The sequence below is a fragment of the Protopterus annectens genome, chromosome 6.part0, assembly GCF_019279795.1.
Source record: "Protopterus annectens isolate FY-2018-M chromosome 6.part0, PAN1.0, whole genome shotgun sequence".
In the NCBI taxonomy this organism is placed as follows: Eukaryota; Metazoa; Chordata; order Ceratodontiformes; family Protopteridae; genus Protopterus; species Protopterus annectens.
The window spans coordinates 1,931,207,581-1,931,234,558 of record NC_056737.1 but is presented as its reverse complement, the minus strand read 5'-3'; the positions used below and the strand labels follow the sequence as shown (position 1 = coordinate 1,931,234,558).

At 45.2% G+C, this 26,978-nt stretch overlaps 2 protein-coding genes across 2 annotated transcripts in view; one reads left to right on the top strand and one right to left on the bottom strand.

Annotated features, from left to right (window-relative positions):
* The window catches only part of CNOT9 (CCR4-NOT transcription complex subunit 9), an 824,888-nt gene extending 822,325 nt beyond the window's left edge, over nt 1-2,563 (bottom strand). Inside the window, exon 1 of the mRNA XM_044075238.1 lies at nt 2,428-2,563. Coding sequence (XP_043931173.1) covers nt 2,428-2,451 — 24 coding nt within the window. The 5' untranslated portion in view covers nt 2,452-2,563. The remainder of the gene's footprint in view (nt 1-2,427) is intronic.
* Nucleotides 2,564-2,876: 313 nt separating this feature from the next.
* The window catches only part of USP37 (ubiquitin specific peptidase 37), a gene marked incomplete in the record, with an annotated part of 1,580,672 nt that continues 1,556,570 nt past the window's right edge, over nt 2,877-26,978 (top strand). Inside the window, 1 exon segment of the mRNA XM_044075237.1 lies at nt 2,877-3,371.

The following is a 26,978-nucleotide window of genomic DNA, read 5'->3' as shown; positions in this document are numbered from 1 at the left end:
TGACTGAGTAAAGCTGGAGTTTGTGACGGTCTGTGTAAGGCATCTGTTTGAGGCCAGTAATCCTCTTTGTGAGGTATTTTTGCGGCCTTTCCAGTTGTTGTAGAGGTCTTGTGAGGTACATACCAAAAGGGGCGTTGTACTCGATAATGGATCTAATGAGTGATGATTAGAGGGGAACAATGACCTCTTTTTTTCTAGATGAGAAACCTTTTGTGATGAGGTGTGCCATATAGGAGGATTTCCTGACCACTTCGGCGATGTGATTATCAAAGAAGAGACTACTATCCACCTGTGTCCCAAGGTCTCCTCACACTTTCGGTGTTAAGTAGACTACCACCTATGTGGTAGTTCATAGGTACACAATTTTTACCAAAGGGGATGACAATGCACTTTTTGGCATTTAGCTTGAGACCATGTCTTTGACACCAGGCATCCGTCTCAGTGAGGACCTTTTGTAGATGTCCACATAGTTAGGAGTTTCAATTATGGCTCCTAGTTTGCAGTCATCTGCGAATTTAGTTAGCCAAAGACCTTCTGTGTTAGCCTGTACTTCAGAGAAGTAGATACCAAACAGGAGAGAACCCAGGAATGAACCCTGTGGTACTCCACTAGTCACTGGTCTGAAGTCTGATTTAGAGTCTGCTACTTTCACAGTGTGGGTTCTGTCCGTAAGCCAGATGGCAACCCATCTTGTGACATAGGGATTTATACATAGTTTAGTGAGTTTATCTATAATTCCAGAGTGGGGGATGGTGTCAAACACCTTGGCAAGATCTAGATAGGCTGTGTGAGGGGCAGCGCCCCTTTTAGAATGTACCTCATAAGATATCTACAGCAGCTGGAAAGGCCACAGAATACCTCACAAAGAGGATTACTGGCCTCAAACAGATGCTCTACACTGACCGTCTCAAAAAAAACCCCAGTTTTACTCTGTAGCATATCACGTTCTCAGAGAAGATATCTGCCCAACACAAAGCTATGTTAAATTCAGAGCTGTTGGACATGCTACACCTAAAGAAATCCCAATCCTTCCGAGCTACACACTCTAGGGACCTAAACCTTGTCACCACAATAAACAGGACATGCTGGAGGAATAGATTCTTGTCCCAGAAACTTCCCATACTCTAGAACAAGCTACCCACCTATGTCAAGCAAAGTTCCTCATTAGCACTCAAGGAAGTAATCTTGATGAGTGGATGGGAAATAGAACATACACACTGGGGATCACTTCTGTAGCTCTGCTTGACAGGGGCACAGGAAATTAACTTTCTTGGGTGACATAAGCCAGGGAACCTTGTTGGCTGGCCGATAACCTAGCACCTACCTATGAACCTAAATGATTTTAAGGCTGAAACACAACCCTGTCATAAGCAATTTCCAATACTTAATGGATTGGTCACAGAAACACAAATTTTATGAGGAACACACTAAAAATATGAAAGATTTGGACATTGTGCGAGTTTCTGAACAGTAAGTATGGCTAGCAACTCTTAACATTCAGCCAAGACTTTACGAGTGTGTTTGGGGGAGAGGAAGACGTGAGGGAACACAACTAAAAAACATACACAAAATTACGCTCTTAAAGCTTTATAACTTATTGAACTTGCAAGGGACGTTGTTTAAAAGCTCTCTCAAAAAGCAACTTACTGTTTACACAATTCAAATTGAATAAATAACGTTAAGAAAGATCTTTCAATATCTACAGAACAGAAGGTGTAGCCAGGCATATTACTTGTACATTAAAGTGTAAATTTTTCTCTGCAAACAAACAAGTTTTTTTATGCTATATCAGGTCTAGAACTGTCTAAGCTAATGCTTTCAACAGATGCATAACTTGATTGCAAACAGCACTTCGAACTAAAAACATCATCTTTAATAGTTTTAGAAGGAAACTCTGAAATTATTACGTACATTTTATTAACTGTACGAGAACAACATTTTGAAATTCATGTTTATTGCCAGGTGGCTGGGGGAGAAGCAGTAGAGTTGGAGTACAAAATGCAATTTTCTGGCTACACTCACTCCTGCACAAGAGTCAAGAAACAAAAACTATGGCGAGGAAACAAGGTGAACAAACTGAAAAGAAAACCCAAAAATCTAAAGCAGTAGTACATATTACTATCATTTGAAGCTGCACAATTACTGGTGATATCCTCACATTATTTACCTATCGGCCTAACTAGTAAATGCGGAGGACGCACAACAAACCCGCGTTAATTCTTTCAAGTAAAATACAATTACATTATATACACACAAAATCCCCCCGAGAATATGACTAAGAACCTACTTCAACGACATTACCAAACAATACATCAAAATACAAAACTCATTTACAGCACTACTATGACCCCTTACACTTCAATGAATTAAAAAAGATTAAATAACTAAAGGGTCGATAAATATCAATTTGATTCCCTCCAGACTCACCGCGGTCGTAGCCAGGCTATGCATTTCCTTCCACCACAAATAATTTAACTAAGGCCAAACAATCCAAATACAAAACAAAAAATGAATACAAACTACTCCAACTTAAACACCGCCAACCCATCAGAAAAAGTAGCCTTTAACCTTTCACCCAACAGAATATCATCTTATAATTTTAAAATGGAGGATATACATGCATTCCATCGCAGACTTGAACATCTAAAAATACAAAAAAAATAATATTAAGCATATAATACATAAAATAATTAAAACAATATGTAAAACTATGTTGGACAAACGGAAATGGAATGCTGCAACCTCCCACCTTTAACCCCGTGTTACCGGAAAAATAGGTACGTTTTACATATTATTTTTGCTGACTAAATATTATTGCTGAGTTTATTTTCCCTTCTATGTTAAAGTATTAATTACCAATTTTTAATATAAAGATATATGTACTGATAATGAACATGGTCATGTAGTATAGACGTCTCGCTCTCCATTGTTTATGTTTCGGAACGTCAATTCTCGCGACGTTAGCCTAAAATTTGGGGTTCCCGCCGCGCACGAGTACTGTAGAGGCGGAGCTTTGGTCGAGACCGGGTCTGCATTCTTGTAATGTTTTTGTCAGAGAGGGTCAGGGACGGTGTATTAATGTGGGTGTTGTGTCTGGTAGGTGGATTGTCATAGTAAGACCATTGTGGGTAGGAGTTTAGCTTGATGACAGAAATCGCAGAGAAAGTCGGAAGGAGTAAGAACAGGTGTCTTCTATTCTAACACAGTTCCACTTTTATATTGACCTAGTGGCGGGAATAGTTTGTGGGAGCCTTACAGGACACAGAAAACGTTCTGTTCTGATGAGAGTTTTTCTACATGGATCTCTGAGAATATTGCCAAGTTGTTTACCTCTTGGGTGAGGAGGGCCTGAGACTTGCCGGGGAGACAAGGTTTGTATTCAATTATTTTTTTTTCTCTCCGAATGTGTAGTGGCTGTAATGTCGTGGAAGGAACTGACTCCGTTCTTCTTATATTAAGGCATAGTGTAGCTTATTGAAGTTATTGTTTTTATTTCAGCACTCTGTAGATGTTTGGAAACTATTGATGTGCTGTGTTGCTTACTTGAGAAGGATCTTGGTTTGTTTATTTACTGGAGTTGAGGGGAGGGGCAGAGTAAAATTTGCGTGTATGAAATGAAGTAGGAATCAGACTTATAATTCTTTAGGGTGCTGTTGTACGGTCTCCTCGTGTGACATGTCCTGTGAATGAAGGGATGGCCTGGACTGCTAATTCAGAAAGGCTTGGTGTTACGCTTGGATTGGGAAAATGGATATTTGTGCGTTGCATTCACAGGATAGTTGATCTTTGTAACTGGCAACACTTTTTAACCATTTTCATTTTGCGTTTTATCAGAGCATCTTGTAGTTCCTATTCCTCATTTTGATAGCTTAATATTGTGAATTATGACAGTATTTTTGTCTTTATTTTCATTAATTTGTTTTATGGCTATAATCGATCCTAGCTAAGGTTGTAAAAGGGGATATTCACTTTAGTAGAAGTGCAGATTAAATTCGGAAATGTATTCAAACTGAATATATGCAGAGAAGTAACAAAGATGTGAGAATAAATGTGTAAGTTTATGTACAGGTGCAGTACGTCTAATTGACTCGGCATTAATGTGATGTTTACAGTGAATGTAAAGTAAAGATGTGGGAAGTATATAAACTGTTGTAGTACATACACGTTAGGTCTGTCATTTAATGCGATCTGTTTGCAACGTGTACAAAATAGATTTCTAGAATTTTTGGTGCTAGAACAGTGAAGGTATAGTCACTCAAGTAAAGTTTTGTAAATGGTGTGTGAATATCCGTGCTTGTTTTTAACACAGTTCTAGTTTGTTAGGTCTGGTGTGGTTGCAGGAAGTACTATTACTTGTAGTTTGTATGGATGATACTTCTAATGTTTTGCTTTTAGTGAGTTCTGTGTAGTTTAAAAAATGGTCAAGTCCCCCTTCCTTTTTTTGTTTTGCAGACTAGTGTATTGATATCACTTTTAAAGTTTTTATATATTCTCTGCTCAAATGTTTTATTTTTTTTATTTCACTGCATTATTTCCTATTCTGTGTGTACCACTGTGCAGTTATTAACCTGGGCTTTGCCTGATAATGGCCAGCTTTGAAAAGTGCACCAGGCCTGGATTGTCTGTATTCTTTGTCACCTATGAGATGTAGTGTATTGAAGGTCTAAGTTTGACAACGGTACTGAAAAGGGTCTGGTTGAGATGGCTTAAGGTTTTTGTCATAATTTTAAATGCACTGCTTGACCACTTATTAAAGAACTAAATATACTGAACACCACATTGTATTCTGTTTATGTCGTGCATGTACAAAATTGGAAGTCAAGGTGAACAGAAACACAAGTACAGATTTTAGCTTTTAATGCAATTTAATTGATTAAATTTGCATAAAACAGATTTCCATTCTGATATCTAAGAGTGTAGCTAGCTAAAAGATTGAAACTGTTCCATATTGCCATTGGAGCGTAGGAAGGGCCCTTACAAGCATAGCCAAGTTCTGACTTGTTTCCACGATCAGCACCTGTTTCCCCGTCCAAGCGAGAAACATGTGGAACCCCCAGGGTGAATTTACGGTTATCCGTCCAATCCTTCAGATTGCACTTGAGGGCCAAAGAGGTGCTGTGCTTTACATGGATTGGGAGTCTGTTCCACAGGTGTGGTCATTTCTGATAGACAAATCTCTCCCTCCAGCAGTTTCTGTTAATGTCACATACCAGTTTAAAGTCTTTAAAGCGAATAACCCATGAGCCATTGGACTTAACGTATATGCAGCATTTCCAATAAAGCAAGGTCAGTGATTGTGTTCTACACAAGGCAACGATTGCCTCTGAGTAGTCTGTATGAAACAGAGTAAAGTGATAGTGCATTCAGCCAGTTCACATAGGATAGATGCTGAAGACAGTGAATCCTCCTTGTGAAGAACCTTCGTTGTCTCCAATTGTTGTAGATGCTTGGAGGAGTACGTACCAAAATGGGTGTTTTATTCAGTTATTGGCCTGAGGGAAAAGTACAGGGAATTTTTGACTCCCCCCGGAGGCAATGCCCTTCTTACCACTGTGAAGACATGGTGATCAACAGTAAGGTTGCAGTCAACCTCTGTGTCCAGGTCTCTCTCACCATTGAGTGCATGCTTAGTGTTTATTTTGATGTGGCAGCTGGAAGGTCGCTGTTATCGAAAGGGATGAATGATAGATTTTTTGCATGAGTTTAATGCTGTGACTTGGTACCAGTCATTTTTTTCGTGTAGGATGTTGACATCGTTTGGGGATTGACTGCTCCCATTTTGTAGTTGTCACCAAATTTTGTCAGCCACAGACCTTTAGTTTTTGCTTGTACTTTGAAGAAATAGATTCAGAACAGTAGAGTTCCCAGGGCTGATCCCTGTGGAACACTACTGGTTATGGGTCTACTGTTGGAGGTGGAGTCCCCTATTTTGGATGGTATGGGTTCTGTATGTGAACCAGTTGGTGACCCACATAATTGATGCCTAACTGGGTAAGTTTGGCAATGCCTGAGTGGGGATTAGTGTCAAAAGCTTTGACCAAGTCCAGGTAGGCTGTATGCAGTTTTCTCCTCGTTCAGGGCTCTGGGATGTTATCACGTCCCATGGATACTGTGTTTTTGGGCTTAAAGAGGATGTATATGACCTGCTCTTTGGAGATACAAGGTGGGGGACAGGTGGAAGGAATGTCATGGACTATGTGTGATGAGGACAGGTGGAAGGAATGTCATGGAGTATGTGTGGTGGGGACAGGAGACTGAACCTCTCTGCTATCAGGTTTGCTATGTCCACAGGCTCAGTGTATGTGATATCACTAACTACCAGTTCAGTACAAATCTGTCTGAGTCTTACCTTTTAGGCTATGGATGTAACTGTAGAACGTCTTATGGTTGTCCTTAGTTGAGGACTCTAATTTGGATTTGTAATTTGCTTTGGAGGACTTTGCAAGAAGTCTTATTTGCTTGTTTAAGTTGAGGAGGGAGTTGTGAGGTCTGGCTAATATCCTACTGGACTGCCCCAATAAATGTGACCCCCCCACCCCACTTAAAGCCTAGGTCAGTAGTTAAGGAGCCTCAATCCTCACTACTGACTCCAGTGTAGGACCATCACTGAAAACACCAGAGCACACAGCACACCAGTAAAATTACACAAGTTCCATTAAAGAGAACAGCTGGAACATGCTCTATTTTTCTGGGACTGAACTATCTACCTCTGTCCACCCAAATGTAATCCCTTATCATACACTTCAGAACAATGTGTTCAGTTTAAGATCTGTGACTCGCTCACACTCAAAATAAATTGAAATTTCACACACGCAAACACTTAAGGGAAGCCGGATATATTTCCAGCTGTGTCCCCTCCCCAGTACAAATTGTAATGTTGACACTAGAGTCAGACAGTTCTACACGCCCTTAAAAGGGTGATCAATTACATATCAAAATAAATGATGGCTATGACCAGAAGCAGCTAGACATTCGAGGTGACCTGGGGAGTAGTAAACAAGTATAAACACACACTCTAAAGAACATACTGATGACAAGCCACAATGTGAAGTAATGAAAAACATTTAATAATTTTAATTTAATCACAAGAATGTAAATTAATAATTTTCAATGAACATTGGAATTAAATCACCAGAAATATAAAATTAAACTATAGGTTAGATGTCCATCATCTTAGAAAAACTTTATCTAAGTAGCTAGCCTAATGCCTTACAAACAACAAGGTACAGGGTTTGAGTCTCACTAGGGATAATTGGCTAGGCTTAAAATGGCTCACAAGGGCAGTTAGCCTAGTACTAATCTATGAATCTAAACTTTCCTAATCTAACTAGAGATTCCTGTCTGTGATCTGATCTAAAACATAACCGCAAGGCAAAGGCAGGCTTACAGTTTTGGTGAGTCCTTTTTCCTGTGTATCCACTGCAATGTACTGTAACTGACTTCAGCACTCTCTCTTATAGTCCCCTGGTTAACAGTCTCAACTGTCTTATTTTAAAAACGGCCAACTGTCGGAAAACGTTTTTTCCTCTCATTCAGCTGTTCAAATAATCGCCTAGCAACCAAAAACCTTCAAATAATATCACCCACTGTTCAGATGATTCTCCACAGGCAGTTTGTACTTTTAGAATCTCCCTCACAAATTTGCAGTTAGAAATGTATCATAACGCCGACAGATTCTTTAAACATTTTGTATAAACAGGGAGATGCACAACATTTCAAAAAAGTATTTACATCTTCAAAGTTAGACATGTTTGCATACAATACAACTTAATCTGAGAATATACACAGATCTCTTGTGAGACATGCTAATACAGATGATGGTGTTTTCATTTTTCTTTACATGAGTGTTTCCAGTTTAGGGCACACTCCCTCTTACTTTTGGACATTCTTTCTCTTATTGTAAAGACTGTTAATGGCAGTTGTACACCAGGCAGTTTGCTCTTACTTGAAGAGCTTGTTTCGTTTGGTCCTGTCTGGTACGGCCGTGTCAGTGCAGTTATACAGGTGTTTGTAAAAAAGCATTGGTGTAGAACTCTGCATAGTTACTAGTTCCATCTGAGAGGGGATGTACAGTGAAGCTATTTATACTATTTCCTAGAAGGATATAATCTGCTTTGGAGAAGACTTTTAGTTTAGTTTAGTTGCTGCTGAGGGGGATCATGTATGATAATTTGCTTGTATTTCATTTAAACATCTAGGTGTTTTCATAGTTGTATTCAGAGCTGATGGTTTTGCTGAATTTTTTTTTCACTTGTAGTGTGCTAGATGGGCTGATCTGTTCTAGCTCAAAAATATTAAGACAAATAAAACCTGAAATTTCATGGTCGTGAATAACAAAACATTAAAAAAGCCATACTCAAAATAAAACCTCAAATGTCGAGACTTTTGCTTAACGTCCAGCGTTGCGCCTTGAGTTTGGTTTATTTCTCAAACTTTTGTGGTGGTCTGGCAAATCATTGAGGGATTGCTGTCACAAAATGAGACATTTGAGTTTTAAACTTCTTATCCTTCAGAAATGTGTGCTAATGCAATTCTTGTTTTTAGTTCCTGAGAGCAGTTTTTAAAAATCTGTATATATTTTTGGCCTTTGTTCCTACCGTACCCCATTATTTTTGGCTTTACCTAGGTTTCTTGAGCTGAGAAGTTCTGCAGGGATGCACTTTTTTTTTTTTTTTTTTTTTTCCCAAATTAAATACTCCAAGTCTGCATTATCTCGGGATGACAGATGGGGCAGAATTCTTTTCCTGTGTGCATATTTTTACATTGTGAGGGTGTGGTCCATTTTCAGGTTAAATATCGAATGTGATTGGCAATAGAGTTGCTAAGCGGTGAAATGTTGCCTAAACATGTACTACCGTTTGCAGTTAAATATTGTACTAACAGTATGCAATTGACCTAGATTAGAACTTAATAGAACAAACTTGATTACATTGTAGGTCTGTTGTGTAATACTTTACTACCACATTATCTCCTGGCTTTCAGTCTTGAAAGAGTGCTGGCATTACTTATATCTGTATACAATGTTTTGGGCACTGATAATTCTGTACTTCTTTTATATAAGGGGGTTTAGTCTTAATTTCATAAATTAAGCTTCCTGGTTATGAGTATATGCAGTGGATCTGTCCTGATCATTACTCGCATTGAAAGGATACTGTGATCATTAAGTCCCTTCACTGTAAATGAGAAATGGTTAGACTCGCTTTACCCTTGTTAAAGATGTATGGAAATATTAAAGATATTAATTGGAACAATAGATGTTAAGTTGTCAATCTCACCTTCTTGCTGTTTGGGATCGGAGCCAGTCCTCTGCTCCGACTCGGCCATCTTCAGTAGCTCAGGAGCGGTTTACTGGCTTGAGGCTACCCCTTATCCCGTGATGCCTAGCGACAGCTACCCAGATCACATTTGCCGCTTCAGCTGCGAGGTGTGTCGTTTTCTGGTTCAGGCTTGTATATTTTCAGTTTGTGTAAAAAATATTCTTTTAGACCCTTTAAACTAATAGATATTTTACTTTTTTTAGCTTTATTCTGTACGTGTTGTTGAGTACTTCGTTATTCTTATTTTCCTTTTTATTTAGAACTCGTTTAAGTTGGCGTTCTCCCCACTCCCCCCTCACCCTAGGATAGCCGTTTAACTTAGAGGCTCTCCTTTCCTTTTTTGCTATCGTAAAAAAAAAAAAAGAAGAGGTTATATATATTTATAGGTGTACTTATTTAGATTAGTACTTATTTGTCTGTCGGTGTTTCCCTTTTGGTACTTAGTTTTTTTGTAGTTTGGGCATGTCTAATGAAGCTAAAGTATCTGTCTTTAAAAAGTGTGACTTGTGCGGTCAGAAAATGTCTCCGACAGATGGGAACACTAATTGCGTCTATTGTTTGGGTACTGTTCACTTGCAGGACTCTTGTTCTATTTGCCATGCCTTTAGTCCAAGAGTCCTGCAAGAGCGTAAGAACAAAATGATCCTCGGGGGTCTGTTAAAACCTCAGGATTCACCGGCAAAGAGTTCCCAGCCAGTGAAACCCCCAAAATCCACCAAGCCGTTGGCTCCACCGTTGGAGCGGACTCTTGTACAGGATTTACGAGTATGTTGGTTCCAGCTGGCACTGACAAGACAACCCCTCCGTCGACTCCATCGGATGTTTCGGAGCCGTCTTGGAGCCATACAAGGCTGAGGTCCCCTTCATTAGAGACGGTTCATTCGGCTCCTCGGTCTGCATTATTGCAAAGTGCACGTAGCCACCATTCTTCACACTCCTCTCAATCCTCTAGGCTGTCGGATCATGATGTGGAGAGAGTAGTAAGTAGGTTGCTTAAATCATAGGCACTAGCAAAATTGTCTAACCCTCCTCGACAGGCATCGGCTCCATCCACCTCTTTTTCTGTTTCTCCTCCGACTCCATTGAGTTCGGAGCCAGAGTTCGTTGGGGTTTGAGTAGTGGAACCGTTGGCTCCGATCACCATCTCTCCTTCGGCTCCGATTATCTCAATAGTTCCTTCAATCGAGGAATCTGGACTCCAGGGCTCCCTCGTCGGCTCCAAGGGGGCGAATGGCATTGGGCCCTTGTCCGACCCCGTTCTCCCTCTCTGAGCATCTGCGCAGGTGAGTTTGGCTCCAACATCGGCCTCTGAGCTGTCCCCCTCGGCACAGAGAAAGATTCCTATTTCTTCGGAACCGGAGCTTTCTCTGCCTCGAGTCAGGGATGCCTTTTGAGGTCTTGCGGAGTGTGCTGTCCCCCGAGACAGCTCCACTACCAGCTCCATCGGCTCCGTCCCCCGTAGTGTCTGTGCCAACCTCTGCACCACCTCCAGACCCCAAGCGTAGGGAACCGATGAATCTGAAGGGTCCCAGAGATCCCCATCTGAAGATATTTCCTTTTTGGACATCCTTGAAATGCTTAGGCAGAGGGGGAACTGGACTCCCCTAGCCCCTACCGAGGATGAATCTGTATTCCTGGACACTTTCGGTTCCCGACCTTCCACCTCCTGGGTTTCTCCTCTTTTCAACCCACTTATGTCTGTAGTGGCTCGAAAGGCTTGGTCAGCTCTGGACACAGTGGAACCAACTCGGAGGAGACCTAATAAATTTATTACAGCCCCCCAGGATAAACCATTCCTTTCTAAAGGTGTGCCCGTTGATGCCATGGTGGTAGCAGCAGCCACCAAAAAAGAGTTAGCAGAGGCCTCTTCATCTGTTCATCCGCATAACAAGGAGTCTAGGACAATGGACAGGTATGGAAAGTAAATGTTTTCTTCAGCGACCTTGTCCATGAGGTCCCTGAACTATCCATGTCATTTTACTCTCCTTCAAAGGGATCTCCTTAAAGGGCTTGGAGATACCCTTTAAGATCCTACAGCTGAGGGAGTACAAGCCAAAGTAGCTTCCCAGCTAACGACTCTTAATTCTGCAGTTAACTCCTCCCATGAGGCTCATTTCCTATGCAGCCAATGGAGTGAGTAGAGCTGCGGACATGGGTATGGCCCTCGGGAGGCATGCTTAGATGCGGCTGTGTCACTTTGCGGAACCCTTTTGAGCGTCCTTCACCATTACCCCCTTTGATGGCTCCTTTCTCTTTGGGCCACAGGTGAAAGACACATTGACTAGGTGTGGGCAAGAAGGCAAGACTCTCTCTGCGTGGTAGTCAGTTTTTCCACTTCCTCTAGACCTTACCCAAGGGTCAGAAGGGTGGGAAGATGTGGTTCCACAAATCTCAGGGAGCCTTGCCTGACACACGTGGTGATTTTTCCTCCAGAGGCAGAGGGGGGAAACAACAATAATAGATGCCGCCCTCGTGGCAGAGGGGGTCCGCAGAACCAGGGCAACAGAGAATCCTTCTCAGAGCCCTTCCAGCATCCTTGAAGGGTTGCCCAGTTGCTAGCCTCTGGAGGCAGTCGGGAGGGGGGGGGGGACTTTCCTTGTACCCAAAAGCCTGGCAGAATTTAACAAGAGACAGATGGTTACTATCCATTATATCCGGAGGTTACAAAATTCCCTTCCATCGATTCCCCTTAGTCAAAAAAGGTCCTTCCAGATGTTCCGCCCAATCTGAAGGAGCAAGCAGTAATAGAAGATCTGAAGTAGGATATTCATTTGTCTGCAACCTGTGGGTTATGGATCCGATATCGGATCCGAACCGGCATGGTTTTCCAGCTATGGATCCAAGCTCTCAGCTCCTCCCCTCACCCATAATGCCCTGCTCTACCCTCATGACCTCAGATCTCGTTTGCCGCGCTGGTGACTGGATTGGTATTCATAGCTCTCAGCTAAGTGCTTGTTTCTTAATTGTTAATACAGAAAATTTAAAGTTTTTTGTGCTTTTTTGTGTGAAAGTTTAGGTTTCCCTCTTTGATAGTTTTATTTAGAGTTAAATTAAGTATTTTTTTCCTCCTCGCTGTTGGCGTAGAGTGTGTGTGTTGGGCCTGTGTGTCTGTATTAGTTTAGTTACTTTTTTTAGTAGCTTTATAGATTTGAATGGCTGATCAGCCCAAATCTGTTTTTCAAAATGCTCCGAGTGTGGCCATAAGCTCTCCCCGGCTGATGGCCACACTGGTGTGTTAGTGCCTGGGGTTGAACACCTCACATCTGGATGCTCCATTTGTGCAGGGTTCAACCCCAGGGCACTGAGGGAGCGGAGGTCCAAGCTTGTATTGGCGGGTCTTTTACCGCCAGACTCGGCTCCGGCCTCCGCTCCTTCGGGAGCAACCGTGGTCCGGTTAATCCCTCCGCGGCACCGCCTCCTGCTCCTCAGACTCAACCTCCCGCTTCTGGAGAGGAGAGGGATGCTAGGAAAAGGACGGAGGAGAAGCACCAAGCGGCGGGCCGAGACCTCTGTTTCGCCCGCCAGCCAAGCGGCTTCTCCCGGCTCATGTCGGCTCGGTCTCCTCCTTCTCGGCTCCGGTCCCCTGTGTGCTTTTCACCGGGTCCTGAGGAGGAGGAGACCCGATCTCCGTCGAGGCTATCGAGGAGGCACTCCAGGCCTACCTCGGTAGCCTCGTCGAGATCTACATATAGCCTGTCAGATGCTGATCTGGACCGGATGATGAGAAGATTCATCCAGGCCCAGATGCAGATGGGAGTGCTCTTGCCTCCCCCCCCCTCTGGGGGGGAGCTCAACACCCTTTTTTAAGCCTATTGCTCCTTCTCCGACCCGCTATCCGGGTTCGGAGCAGCTGGAGCCGAGCAGCTTCGGAGCCGGGGGTGGGTCGGCGCCGATAGTACTTGGTACTTCGGATCCGACCCTGCCCTCGAGTGCGTCGGATCCGACCTCTCGGAGCCTGGATCCGAGCCTCGGATCCGGGGGGATCAGTGCTCCTTCGGCGCCGTCTGTGTCTGAGCGCACTGTCCCTTCGGATCCGAGCGCTTCGGCGCCGGCTCTGGTCCACTCTTCGGATCCGAGGGGGAGCCGATTGTCGGATCCTTTGGTCGAGGTCGGCTCCCCTTCGGCTTTTGATGTAGTGGAGAGGGCTCTGTTGAGGGTCTCCGGACCCCCGGCACTTGTTCCGGCTCCGTCCCGCGCTCCCTCTGCACTGGGCCAGGCTTCCACCATCCGGCCCCTGGGACAGCCCGCTTCTGTGCCCCAAGTTGCTCCTATGGAACAAATTGCTGCTTGTGAGGACTCCTCTGACAGCCCCCCAGAGGATGTCCCTCGCAAGCATACGTGCAAAAGGAGGCACATCGTCTCCCCCGAGTCTCTCACAGAAGACACTGACTTGGAGGAAGGGGAAGGCTCCCCACGGTCACCCCCCGAGGATGTCTCATTTGGAGACATCATGGAAATGCTCCGTATAAGGGGGGGGTGGTCTGCCCCCAAGTCTTCCTCGGACGAGTCCGTGTTCTTGGAGGCATTTGAAGCGGGCCCGTCTACCTCTTGGGTGTCCCCCCCTGCCGACCCCCTGGTGGATCTTATTACCACCAGGGCGTGGAAGGAACCGGACACCGTGGAGCCAATCCCCAAGAGACCAGATAGGATCCTTAGTCCGCCATCCGACCGGGCCCATTGGAGTAAGGGGCCTCCGGTAGATGCCATGTTGACGGCGGCGGCCACCAAGAGGGAACTGGCTCAGGAGAGTCCCTCAGTCCACCCCCCGAGCAAGGAGTCTCGGATGATGGACCGCTTGGGGAAGCGGATGTTTAGTTCAGCGACCTTCTCGGTAAGGGCGCTGAACTATTTGGCACATGTCATTAGGATGCAGCGAGATCTTCTAAAAGAATACGCTGCGTCCCCCCAGAGTCCATTTCGGAGGAGGACAGGGTTCTGCACTCCACCCGTATGGCCACTCTTAGGTCAATTACTAATACTTCTATGCGGCTACTCTCCCATGCAACGGAAGGCGCCGCTAGAGCTGCGGGGACAGGACTGGTCACTAGACGTCAGGCCTGGCTCCGTCACTGCGATTTTTCTGAGCCCTTCAAAGCGTCGTTTGCGAACGCCCCCTTTGATGGTTCTGCTCTGTTTGGCAAGACCGTTCGTGAGACGTTGACCCAGAGCGAAAAGGACGGGAAGACGCTGTCTGCCGTCGGAATCCGCTTCTCTGCACCCCAGAGGCCCTACTCTAGGAACCAAAAGGGTCAGAAGAAGATGTGGTTCCGGAAGTCGCAGCAGTCCCAGCCTGCTCCGGACAACCAGTCCTTCCGTGGCAGAGGAGGACAGGGAGGACACCGCCCTAGAGGCAGAGGGGCTCCCAGAAACTTCGGGTCCAGGGAACCTTTCTCTGAACGGCCCGCGCAGCAACCCTGAGGGGTTGCCCGACTGCTCCACTCTGGAGGCAGTCGGGGACGTTTTTCGGGGCACCTAGCGGCATGGGAGTCCATAACATCAGACCGCTGGGTTCTCCAAATCATATCCAGAGGATATCGCATTCCATTCCTTTACCTTCCAAAGTTGAAGTCCCTCCCAGACATCCCACCCGGTCAACGGGAGGCCGCTTTGGCAGAAATTGGCCATCTGCTAAAGAAAAGAGCCATCCAGCCCGTTCCCCCAGACCAGATCGGATCAGGGTTCTACTCCAGATTCTTTTTAGTGCCAAAAGACGGGGAACTAAGACCAATCCTAGACCTCTCTCTCTTGAATCTGGCAGTCCCCAAAGAAAAATTCCGAATGGTCACTCTGCAATCTATTCTCCCCCTTCTGGGAGAAAATCACTGGATGTGCTCGATAGACCTCAAGGACGCGTACTACCACATCCTGATGGACAGGCGCTCCAGGAGGTTTCTCCGCTTCGGCTGGGAGCCAGTCACTACCAGTTCCGGGTCCTTCTCTTTGGTCTCACCACAGCCCCCAGGGTGTTCACCAAAGTATTAGCAGTGGTAGCGGCCCACCTGAGGCTTCAGGGGGTGCAGGTCTTTCCCTACCTGGACGACTGGCTCCTTACCGCCCCAACAAGGCATCTACTTCTATTGGCGAGACTCCTTTCTCCATCTTGCTCCCTTTCTGGGCATCACAATAAATACAAAGAAATCCAACCTGGCGCCCACACAGCTCTTAGATTTTATAGGGGCCATGTTAGACACAAGGAGTTTACGAGCCTTCCTCACTGCGGACAGAGTTCAAAATCTGCAGCTCCAGGTGCGGGCCATTCTCCATTCAAGTTCTGTTCCGGCAGAGTTGGTCCTGAGGGCTCTAGGGTCCATGGCATCGGCTATAGCACTTCTTCCTCTTGCCAGGCTCAATATGCGCATTCTACAGTGGACGCTCTTAGTACAGTGGTCATACCTTGCTCTCCCCATGCATCATCCCATAGCGATCAGCAAGGCTTGCAAGCGGTCCCTCTTGTGGTGGCTCCACTCCCCGGATCTCCACAAAGGCCGCCCATTTTGTGCTTCTCCCCCTCTCGCCACGGTGACCACGGACGCCTCCCGCCTCGGGTGGACTTTGGCCGGACCGTCCAAGGCACGTGGGACGATTCAGAGACCTTACTGCATATCAATGTTCTAGAGATGAAAGCAGTGCTCTTAGCGTTGCTAGCACTTCAGGACTTTCTTCCCTTGGGAACAATTGCGATTCAATCGGACAACATGTCTGTTGTCTGGTACATCAACAAGCAAGGGGGAACAAGGTCTTACCCTCTTTGTCGAGAAGCCATGAGAGTTTGGGAATGGGCAATCTCCACCAACCGCTTTCTAATAGCAACGCACATTCCGGGTCGGTCCAACATCCTAGCGGACAAGCTCAGTCGCACCATTCTGACCCCTTACAGTGGTCTCTCAATTGTCAAGTAGCGGAACGCATATTCGCACGGTGGGGAACCCCTTCATGCGATCTTTTGCCTCTCCCTCAAACACCAAGTGCGACAGTTTTTCGCTCTAATACCTCCTCCCGGAGGTACCCCAAGAGACGCTCTGGTGCATGCTTGGCCACCCGGTCTTCTGTATGCTTATCCACCCTTGCCTCTGATGCTCCAAGTTCTTCAGAAAGCCTCTCGGGTGGGTTGCAGAATGATTCTCATTGCTCCGTTCTGGCCTCGACAGATCTGGTTCCCCTTCCTAAGGTCTCACTCGGTGAATCCTCCTTGGATTCTAGATCCCATCCCGGATCTGATATCCCATCCATCCTGCATTCCTCCTCGAATCTGGACAACCTGAAGCTGACCGCTTGGCTGCTCCAGTTCCACTCTTGATTAGGACTCGGTATTTCATCACCGGTTAAGGCAATTTTGGTGGCAGCTCATAAACCATCCACTAGAAAGGTTTACGAAGCAAGTGGAAACGTTTTCTTTGTGGGCGGAGCGGCAAGGCCTGAATCCCTTCACGGTTCCTCTTCCTTTAGTGCTTGACTTTCTAACCACTCTCTTTAACGATGGTGCCAGCAGTTCCACAGTCAAAGTACAACTGGCGGCAATTTCTCACTATCACATTGGCCATGACTCTAATCCTCTTATGTCAGCCAAATTGTGTAAAATTTTTCTTAAAGGTACTTTTCTTCTCAGGCCCCCTATAAAGCAAGCAGTTCCTCCTTGGGACCTCTCTCTGGTCCTACAGGCCTTGACCGCCTCCTTTCGAGCCAGCGGCTACGGTGGATCTCAAATTCTTGTCCTACAAGACAGCCTTTTTGGTAGCCATTACATCGGCCAAGAGAGTTTCTGAGCTCCAAGCATTATCAGCTAAACCTCCTTATTTGGTATTTCATCCGGACCGTGTCTACCTCAGGACCAACCCGTCCTTTCTTCCTAAAGTCGCTTCTGAAGCAAACATCAATCAGTCCATTAACCTCCCTGTTTTCTTCCCTAAATATGAAAACAAAGGTGAATAATAAGCTACATTCATTAGATGTTCACAGGCAACTTAGATTTTATCTGAACAGGACGGCTGGTCATAGGCAATCCGACCAGTTGTTTATTTCCTTTGCAAAATTCAATTTGGGCAAGCCAATCTCTAAAGTTTCTCTGTCCCGCTGGATTTCACAGTGCATCTTATTGGCTTATCAAGCTTCAGGAAGGCCCGCACCGGAGGGTGTTCATGCCCATTCAACCCGGTCAGTATCTACCTCGGCAGCCTTCAAGGCTAGGATTCCTCTAGATGATATTTGTGCAGCAGCCACGTGGGCTTCATCTCATACTTTTATTTCCCACTATAAGTTGGATCTTGCATCTAGGGGTAGAGCATCCTTTGGCTCAGGTGCTCCGGAATATCCTTCCATGATGGCCCAAGATTCAGGTAGCTGGGGACTCTGTCCCACAGGTTGCAGACAAATGAATATCCTACTTCAGATTTAGAAGTTATGTACTCACCATAACGTTCCATCTGAGTAGGTGTATTCATTTGTCTGCAACCATCCCGCCCTCCTATCCCCCTGGCCTTTCGGTTTCCTGCATATTCTATGTTACCCTTTTCAGGGTATTGTTGCTTTGGCAAACTCGATCTGAGGTCATGAGGGTAGGGCAGGGCATTATGGGTGAGGGGAGGAGCTGAGAGCTTGGATCCATAGCTGGAAAACCATGCCGGTTCGGATCCGATATCGGATCCATAACCCACAGGTTGCAGACAAATGAATACACCTACTCAGATGGAACGTTATGGTGAGTACATAACTTCTAATTTCATAACTGATAGAAAAAGAGCCATTCAGGAAGTCCCCACAGACCAGCACGGATCCGGAATTTATTCAAGATTCTTTTTGGTACCAAAAAGGACAGGGGACTGGAGACCGATTCTGGATCTCAGCAAACTAAACAAATCTGTACAAAGAACAAAGTTTCGGATGGTCACGCTACTGTCCATTCTACCCTTCCTGGGTCAGGACAATTGGATGTGCTCAATAGATCTTCAGGATATGCACTACCATATCAAGATGGACAGACGCTCCAGGAGATTTCGCTTTCGGGTGGGGGCCAGTCATTACCTGTTCAGAGGTCTGCCCTTAGGTCTCACCACAGCCCCCCGGGTGTTCACCAAATGTATGGCAGTGGTCACGGCTCACCTGAGATGTCGAAGATTCCAGGTGTTTCCATATCTAGATGACTGGCTCCTCACTGCTACCACCAGGCATCAACTCTTACAAGTGCAGGATTATGCAATCACATCTTGCACCCAGCTAGGTATTGCAGTAAATTTTGAAAAGTCTGCCTTGTTGCCCTGTCAGTCTGTCACTTACATAGGAGCAGAATTAAACACAAGTGAAATGTTCGCAAGGTTACCACTGGAAAGCATTTCCACAATTCGTCAAGTGCGAATCCTAATGCAGAACTAAAGGATCCAAGTCAGATATGTCCTTCAAACTCTGGGCTCCATGGCAGCTACCATTGTTCTACTTCCATTAGCGCATGTCCACATGAGAATTCTTCAGTGGCTTCTTTTCACGCAGTGGTCTTTCCAGGAGCTACCCATGTCTCACATGATCCTGATTACGGAGGCATGTAAAAGGCACCTTTCTTGGTCGATGGTCTCCCCACTACTGACTCAGGGATAGCCACAGTGACTACAGGCGCCTCCCTGATAGGGTGGGGGGCATTATCTGGACAGGACAGTCCAGGGCACTTGGCAACCTCACGAGTGCCATCTGCACGTAAATGCCCTAGAAATGAGAGCCGTGCTCCTGGCATTGCAAGTCCTTCAAGACTCTCTTCCTTCCAGGACCATTGCAGTTCAAACAGACATGTCAATGGTGTGGTACATCAACAAGCCAGATGGAACAAGGTCCTACCCCCTGTGTCTAGAAGTACTCGGACTGTGGCAGTGGGCGATTTCCTCCCAACGTTTTCTGATTGCGATGCACATCCCTGGGAGATCCAGCATCATAGTGGACAGCCACAGCAGAGCTATCCTCATGCCTCATGAGTGGTCTCTGAATCAGGAAGTTGTGGATCTTGTCTTCCGTAAATGGGGACAGCCTTGCTGCGATCCTTTTGCCACCCCTTTCAACAGCAAATGCAGCCACTACTTCTCCCTTCTTCCGCTTCCAGGTCACATACCCAGAGACGCTCTAGTCCACGATTGGCCTCAGGGACTTCTTTATGCGTTTCCTTCGTTTCCCCTGATACCGAAATTCATACAGAAAGCAAAATCGTTTGGTTGCAAAATGATCCTTATTGCCCCCTACTGGCCTCGACAGATAGGGTTCCCGTTCCTGCACCCCTACCTTCTCGATCAGCCCTGGACCCGATTCCAGATCTCCTGATTTATCAATTAGGCGGGTTGAATCAATCCCTCCAAACTCTCCAGCTCACAGCTTGGTTGCTCCACTTCCAACCTTAGCTAGGCTTCCCAACTTTTCCCCAGCAGTCCGTGAGATTATCATTTCCTCACAAAAGTCTACAACAAACTTAGACTAGCAAATGAAATGTTTTTCTTATTGGGCAGAGTCTAGGAATATGGATACTTTCTCAGCCCCAGTCCACGAAATTCTTGAATTTCTAGTACAACTTTCACTCTGGGGCTGCTTCCGCTACGATTAGGGTACAATTAGCGGCCATTTCTAATTTTCATATCGGTTTGCCAAATTCTAACATTTGGGGCCAGTTCATAGGATTGTCAGGATTGTGAGAAAGAAAGGTGGGGTACATGGTCTTTTCCTAGCTTGACATTTTGGGTTGGGAGGCAAGAACACTCTTCCTGAATCCATCCTGCCATAACTTTAGATTTTCAAGTATATCACTGCTGCAGTAGCTGCTTCCTCCCACCAACCCCGTGAATTTGGATGTATTTTAACAGGGTATATTATTCTAATTTCTTTCTGTAATCAAATCTGTTTGAAAACTTCCACAGTGGAAGGAACATAGCCTAGTACCAACCTATGAAACTATCTGCCCTAGGGCCTATAATAAGCCTAGCCATAACAATTCCCTGGCTATTTCTTCCCACATTATTTACTTCCCTGGACCCCTGTCTAGCAGGGCGACTGACATGATCCCCGGGGTGAATTTCCTTTCTCCCATCCGATCGTTAAGATTCCTTTTGAAGAGGGCCATAGAGGTGCTCTGCTTGACATGTATGGGCAGTCTATTCCATAGTCTGGGGAGTCTGTGTCAGGAACCTATCCTTCCAGCATGTTTTGTTTATTGTGATAAGGTTTAGATCCCTGGACCTTGTGGCTCTGAGGGATTGGGATTTCTTTAAGTGTAGCATGTCTATAGGTCCAAACGGTAGACCTTTTGTCCATATGGGCATTGCATTAAGAGTTTCTGACCTGAGTCGTGGAAATTCTTCTACCCGATTACATTTCTGTCATATCAAACAGCAATACAAAAGTACCTCTTTGGACAGTAGAGAAAAAATACAGAAAACTCTTTCTGGAAAGAAAGCCCTTGAAACGCACTGTAGGCTTTCAGTACAAAGCAGTCCTGAAAAGGTTGCATCAAAATACAAAAGCATGCAATATGGGGAAACTGTGCTACCAGAGCTGAAGAAATAGCCACCATTTTACCTTCCCCTTTTCTCTTTAAAAACAGCAATTACCATCACGGTACTTGTCTGCCCTGGCAGGGAAGTGGAATTACTGAACAACCTCTGTACTGAAAAGTTCTGAAATGTGATGCTATAGCTGTCCCTTATTTCCTATGTTCCTTACACAGGTGTCTGCAACCTATAGAAGGTGCCTTAAAGTTTCATGGAGGTGATTTTTTGCAGGACCTCCCATATAGCTTAGGTGACTGTAGCAGTGATCTAATGCAGAACTTAACTTCATGCACCACATTGAAATAACCCAGTCTGAAACTGATTCTCAACTTTTTCTGGACCAGAAAGAGATTTTACTTTTCCTCCTGGAAGGAAGAAATACAGTTGCTAAAGACCTAATTTTCTTTGTAGCCCCTGCTCCCACGACTATTCTCCACTGCATGTTACTGCTAATGGGATATGCAGGTTCATCCCATTGTTTCTTTGCACAGAATACCACTGTACAGTTTGGGAAAAGCAGAATCTGATGTCAAACCTTCATTCATGACAGTGGGATTCCAATTCCGTCCTCCGAACCGACTGCTGTTGTAACAAGCTCACGCCAGCCAGAAACTCTCAAGCTAAGGTTACCCATAGTGCCTCTTTCCTTCCCTTCAGATCTTTTTGCCATGTAGAGTTTCAAGATGTGTCGGGCCGTGCTCTCTAGCCAAGTGTTTTTATATCTATACATTTCTCGATATTTTTTCTCCTTTACAGCCCCCCTTTCATATTTCGTGGTTGCTTTATTATATGTTACTAAATTTAGTGTGAGTGTTTTATGTTTTATGTCTTTTTTTATTATTATTTAACCTATTTGGTATTTCTTCCTTACCATAGTTGGTATAGGCCCCTCCCTTCCCTCTTACCTGTGGTAACCCTCTCAAATGCTATTGTTGGTATTCTTTCCCTTTTCTTCTGCTTACCTTTCTGGTGATTTTTTTTGCTACCAGTGTTGCACTAAAAAAAATATTTCGCTTGCTCTGTTTTTTTCCTGTTATTGTGCATGTGTCTGGGATCACATGAACGCCTATTCATTGTTGTAATTTATCTGATAATGGCTGACAAAAAAGGTACCACAGAATTTAAACAATGTGACAAAATGTGGCAGGAAGATGCCCAGCTCCGATGGGCATATTTCCTGCGTGTATTGTTTAGGAGTGCCACACTTAAAAATCCAGCTTCCACTTGAGCTCTGTAAAGGCTTTCGTGCCTGCAACCTGGCAGAGCATAAAAACAAATTGATCTTAAAGGGGGTAGTTAAAAAAAAACCCTTTCCGAAGGCTTTGTCTGTGGCAGAGGTATTAGAACCTCCTAAAAAAGAAGCTGAGGAGGAGCCACTCGGTTCCTGCATCTCCTCAGTGTCATGAACTAAAATTGTCCAAGGGCTTGGTTTCCACAGAACCAAAGCCTAAACAACTGAAACTGGCACAGACAACTGTCTCTCTGCACCGGAGTCTGACCCTTTCCACTGAACCGACTAAAGTTGCCCAGAATCTCCCTCTGGGATGTCTATTCGTTCCACCAGGAGCCTTTCGGAGCTTGATGTAGTTAGACTGGTGGATAAGCTCTTGGCAGCCAGATGTATTCCAATCCCATTTAGGACCTCCCTTACACCAGGGGCCAAGGTTTTTTCTCCAGACTCCAACTTATCTTCCCCCTTCGACCTCCCCACAGGATTTGTAGCCCTCAATGTTGACGCCTCTCCTGGTGCCAACTTTTTCAGTACCAATGGTGGATATCACAATGGTACCAGATCCCACTCTATGAACCTTGGCTCATTTGGAGCCGACCCAGCCACAGGCTCGTGACTTGAATGACGGTTCTGGAATGCCTAGTGCGGCACCAATTTTTTTCCACAGCGCCGTCTGTGGTTCTGGTTTCTTTGACAGTTCCGAGTCCTCTTGCTGCTCCTTCTCTGGGGGTGGGCTTATTGGAGCGACTTGTGGCCCCAGTTATGATGGTGTGTCTCTCGGTTCCAGGCTCCCATCCCTCTTCAGGCAGACCCGCTTTTCAAGTTATGGAGAGCACACTCACCGCAGCAGACTCATAGTTGGCTCCCTCGATGTCGAAGTATCATATCTGTGTCCTCTGGTTTGCAGCTCTCACAGTCTGCTACATTGGGGTAGTGGGCACGTGAGCAGCAAGACACCCTACTGTAGGGTACCCTCTCTTCAGACCCCCCCCCCCTGATGAGCACCCCCATAACAGATTGTGCAGAGGAAGCACGTTGCTTCTCCAGAAGAGTCTCTCGCTGAGGATACAGCTTTCGATGAAGGGTAAGGGTTCCCATGGTCTCCCCCTGAAGATGTCTCCTTTGGAGACGTACTATAAATCTTAAAGCAGAGGGGTGACTGGATGCCCACCTGCCCTTACTCCGAAGAATCTACCTTCTTGCAGGTTTTCTGTACCCAACCTTCTACTTCGTGGGTGACCCTGCCTGCAGAGGAGTTTTGTCAAGCTGACACTGTGGAGCCAATCCCCTGGAGACCAGACAAAATACCCCCCGTAGAGGATTAACCCCACTGGTCCAAGGGTTTAGTGGTAGATGCTATGGTCTTGGACGTTGGGTGGATTAGGGAAGCGGGTTTATACTTATCTGGCACAGTTTACCCATCTTCAGAGGGACCTGATCACTGAAGTCGCAGGAGCAGTGTCTGACGAGGTATGTGACTTGTGACCCTAGAATCTATCTCCAACTCCTCCGTGCGGTTGATTGCACATACAATTGCAGGGACGCCCAGAGCAACGGGTGCAGGTGTTCTCATGAGGTGTCCTGCTTGTGTGACTTCGTGGGCCCTTTCAAGTCTTCCTTCGTCAGTGCTCCTGTTGATGCTTCCTCTTTTGGCTCAAAAGTTAGACACATTAGCCAGGTGTGAAAAGGGCAGAAAGTCCCTTTCTGCTCCTCAACGACCCTATTCCAGGAATCTGAGGAGTGGGAAGATGTGGTTCAGGAAGTCCCAAGGGCCTTTTTGGGGTACACGTTGTGAGTTTTCTCTCTGGGGCAGAGGGGGATCTCATCCGGAAGACACCCCTCCCGTGGCAGAAGGGGGATGACGTAACCAGGGTTCCAGAGATTCTTTCTCTGGGCAAACCCTGTTGGCGCTCATGAGGCGTGGCCTGATATCATCTGAGACTGTGGGGATTCTCTGTGTTCTCTCAGTCCTGATACAGATCTATCTGTCTGTTACAATTTTTGTTGTATCATTCTTAATTTGCTGTATTTTTGTGTCTGGGCTGAATCTGAATTGCACTTTGTGGTCAGTGTTCTGCAGTGCTTGACGTAAACTTACCTTGGTGTGATGTAAAATTTCAGATGTTATAGCTGCACATACTTAAGGATTAGGAAAAGGGTCATGAAAAATTTGAGTGTGTTGTGTGGGCAGTACTCCTTGATCTAATTTTAACAGTGTAGGTACTGGTGAGTGTTAATTACCATTTTGGTAGTAGTAATCCTATTCTGATGTTTTTAAATTGTTTTACCTTAAGATTGCACACATAATCCAGTAACCCATAGATCAAGTTTTGCCTTGTTGTTCCAGTATTAGAGGTTTAGGTTGTGCATACTAGATGCCTGGAATGAGTATTGTTGATGTGTTCAGATTTTTATCACTAACATCGCTGGTTTGTAAAGATTTCACCATAACTTCTGCCACAGTCATTCTTTTTATCTTTCAAAAATTTATTTTTCTATTCCTAATGTTCTCTAAATAGTGATGATGAAGTTGTTTCATGGAATTTAAGTGATACTCAAACTGTGTGAAAAGGAAACTATTCTGGGAATTTTTTTTTATAAATGTCTGAATGTAGTTTTGCTTGTATTCCAGAAACCCACATTATACAGTCGACCTGAAAAAGAGTTGGTTGCATAATTTATTATTTTTTTTTTTTATTTTTTAAATTTGTTTACTGGGATAGTCCGACTGGACACAGGTCCATTTACAGCGGAGGCCCGGGGGGAAAAGCTCCACAATTAGATAAACATCAACAAGGTAATACCCTTGTAAGTACAGACATAGAAAGTCTCCTACAATCCAGTCTAAACAATACATCAGCAGTGAGTGAGTAAATCTCATTAGTGAGATAGGATAAAAGAATAAAAAATATATGATTAGACGTGACATATTATGCAATTTCAAGTTGACAGTAAGATACCCAACTGTAGCATATATAGTAGAGATAGCAGGAAGGAAGATTGTATTCCCTTTGGTAACATTAAAAGCAGTAGGGGAGGTTCTACTTGCTTAAAAAACCCTTAATATACAGGGCAGGAAGTGGTCACTTGACTCCAGTAAAAGTTGTTTAAGCAGTATCCATCTCACTGGTAAGTAAATTTGCTCATAGGTGTGTACTAAGCTAATGGCCCTGGAGCCTTTACAAGCGTAGCCCAAGTGCCCTGGCATCGTGCCACCCGACATTAGTTCCCAATGCCTCTATCAAGTAGAGCCACTGGAATGATCCCTGGGGTGCTAGAGTAGCATCAGTGTTCGCACCTTTTTACTCCAAAATTCCCTTTACTTTGCACCAGTTTAATAACTAGTTCACTATATGGCATGGACATGACTAGGCACTTAAAGCAGCTGGGGTGACCTCAGTTGTTCCTCACAAAGAAGATATAGGGTGTAAACAACATGAACTATTTGGGTAGACTAAAATCCCTCTCTCTACCGTCTCCTACCAACTATTAAGGGGTGACCTATGTTTGACCTACAAGGCACTTGCAAGTGCAGCCCTGATGGAGCTGCTACACATTGCAAGTCAGACAGCACGAGGATCACCCGATCTAGGGATCTAAACTTAGTCAGTGACTCAAACAAAACAGATGTGTCTCAGAGATTACCCCTTCTTTGGGACAAGCCTCCTGTTCACATTAAGCAGTGCCTTTCTGCAGCCCTCTTCAAATGCAGTTTGGATCAATTGATGAGGAACTGCACATTCATACCTTGGGTAGTGCCTGTGTCCCTTTTATGGATGGGGCAGTCTATTATTGCCCAGGAACAAATCCATGCTGTCCTCTTGCCCCTAGGGGCCATATATTGGGTAAAATTGGGTTGTATTAGATAGACTTAAGTCCCTTAAGCCATTAACCTAGTAGTCTCCTAGAAGCCTATATTGGTCAGCTGGAATGCCTTTGGTGATGGTGCAGATTCTAGCAGTTGAGAAGCAGATGATTCTTTGCTCAGTCTTGAGTGTTGCAACAGTATGAAAATAACCATGGTGGGTGGACTGCTATCTTGGCCTGTATGGCTGGGCCAGACCAGTCTGACAGTTTTGTGGCAGTGTAGCTCTACATAGTATGCAATGGGTCTTAGTGTGTTTGAGGTTTGGCTGCAGTGTGCATGTCTACAGTGCCTTGCCTGGGCAGTCTCTGTGGTTTTAGATGCTTTTTGGTATATCCCAGCATAGGAACTTTTTATGTTCAGCTTGCATTATGAAGGTATAAAGTTGGTACAGGTATGGATGACCAGCTTATGGGAGAAGTTTGCCTCCAGTTGTAATAAGTAATCTGAAGTAGGGAGTTCATTTGTCAGCAACCTGTGGGTCTCTGATCCTATATCGGATCCGAGCCGGCAACTTGTTTCAAGCTAATGGATCCAAGCTCCTAGCTCCTCCCCTCACCCATAATCCCCTGCTAACCCTCCATGACCCCAGATCTAGTTTGCTGCGCTTGTGGATAGCTGGGTTCCTGTGAGCTCGTCTAGTACTTGGGAGTTAAGTTTATATTTTTCTGTCAACTTTCTTAATTTTTCACAAAAATTTTAAGTGTGTAAGTGTTAGGTTCCCTTTAAGAGTAAAAATTATTTCTTTTAAGTAGTTTTCCCTCCCTTCTCTGTTCGTTAGAGTGTGTGTGCTGGTGTTGTGTTTTGGGGCCTGTGTGTGTGTGTTACATTACTTTTTCTTTAAGTATGGCTGAGGCCCCAAAAGCCATTTTTTTCTAAATGTACTGAGTGTGGCCATAAGCTCTCCGTGGCTGATGGCCACACTCGGTGCATTTGGTGCCTTGGGGTTGAACACCTCACCTCAGGCTGTACCATTTGTGCAGCGTTCAACCCCAGGGCACTGAAAGAGCGGAGGTCAAAGCTGGTCTTGGCGGGACTTTTACCCCCGGACTCTG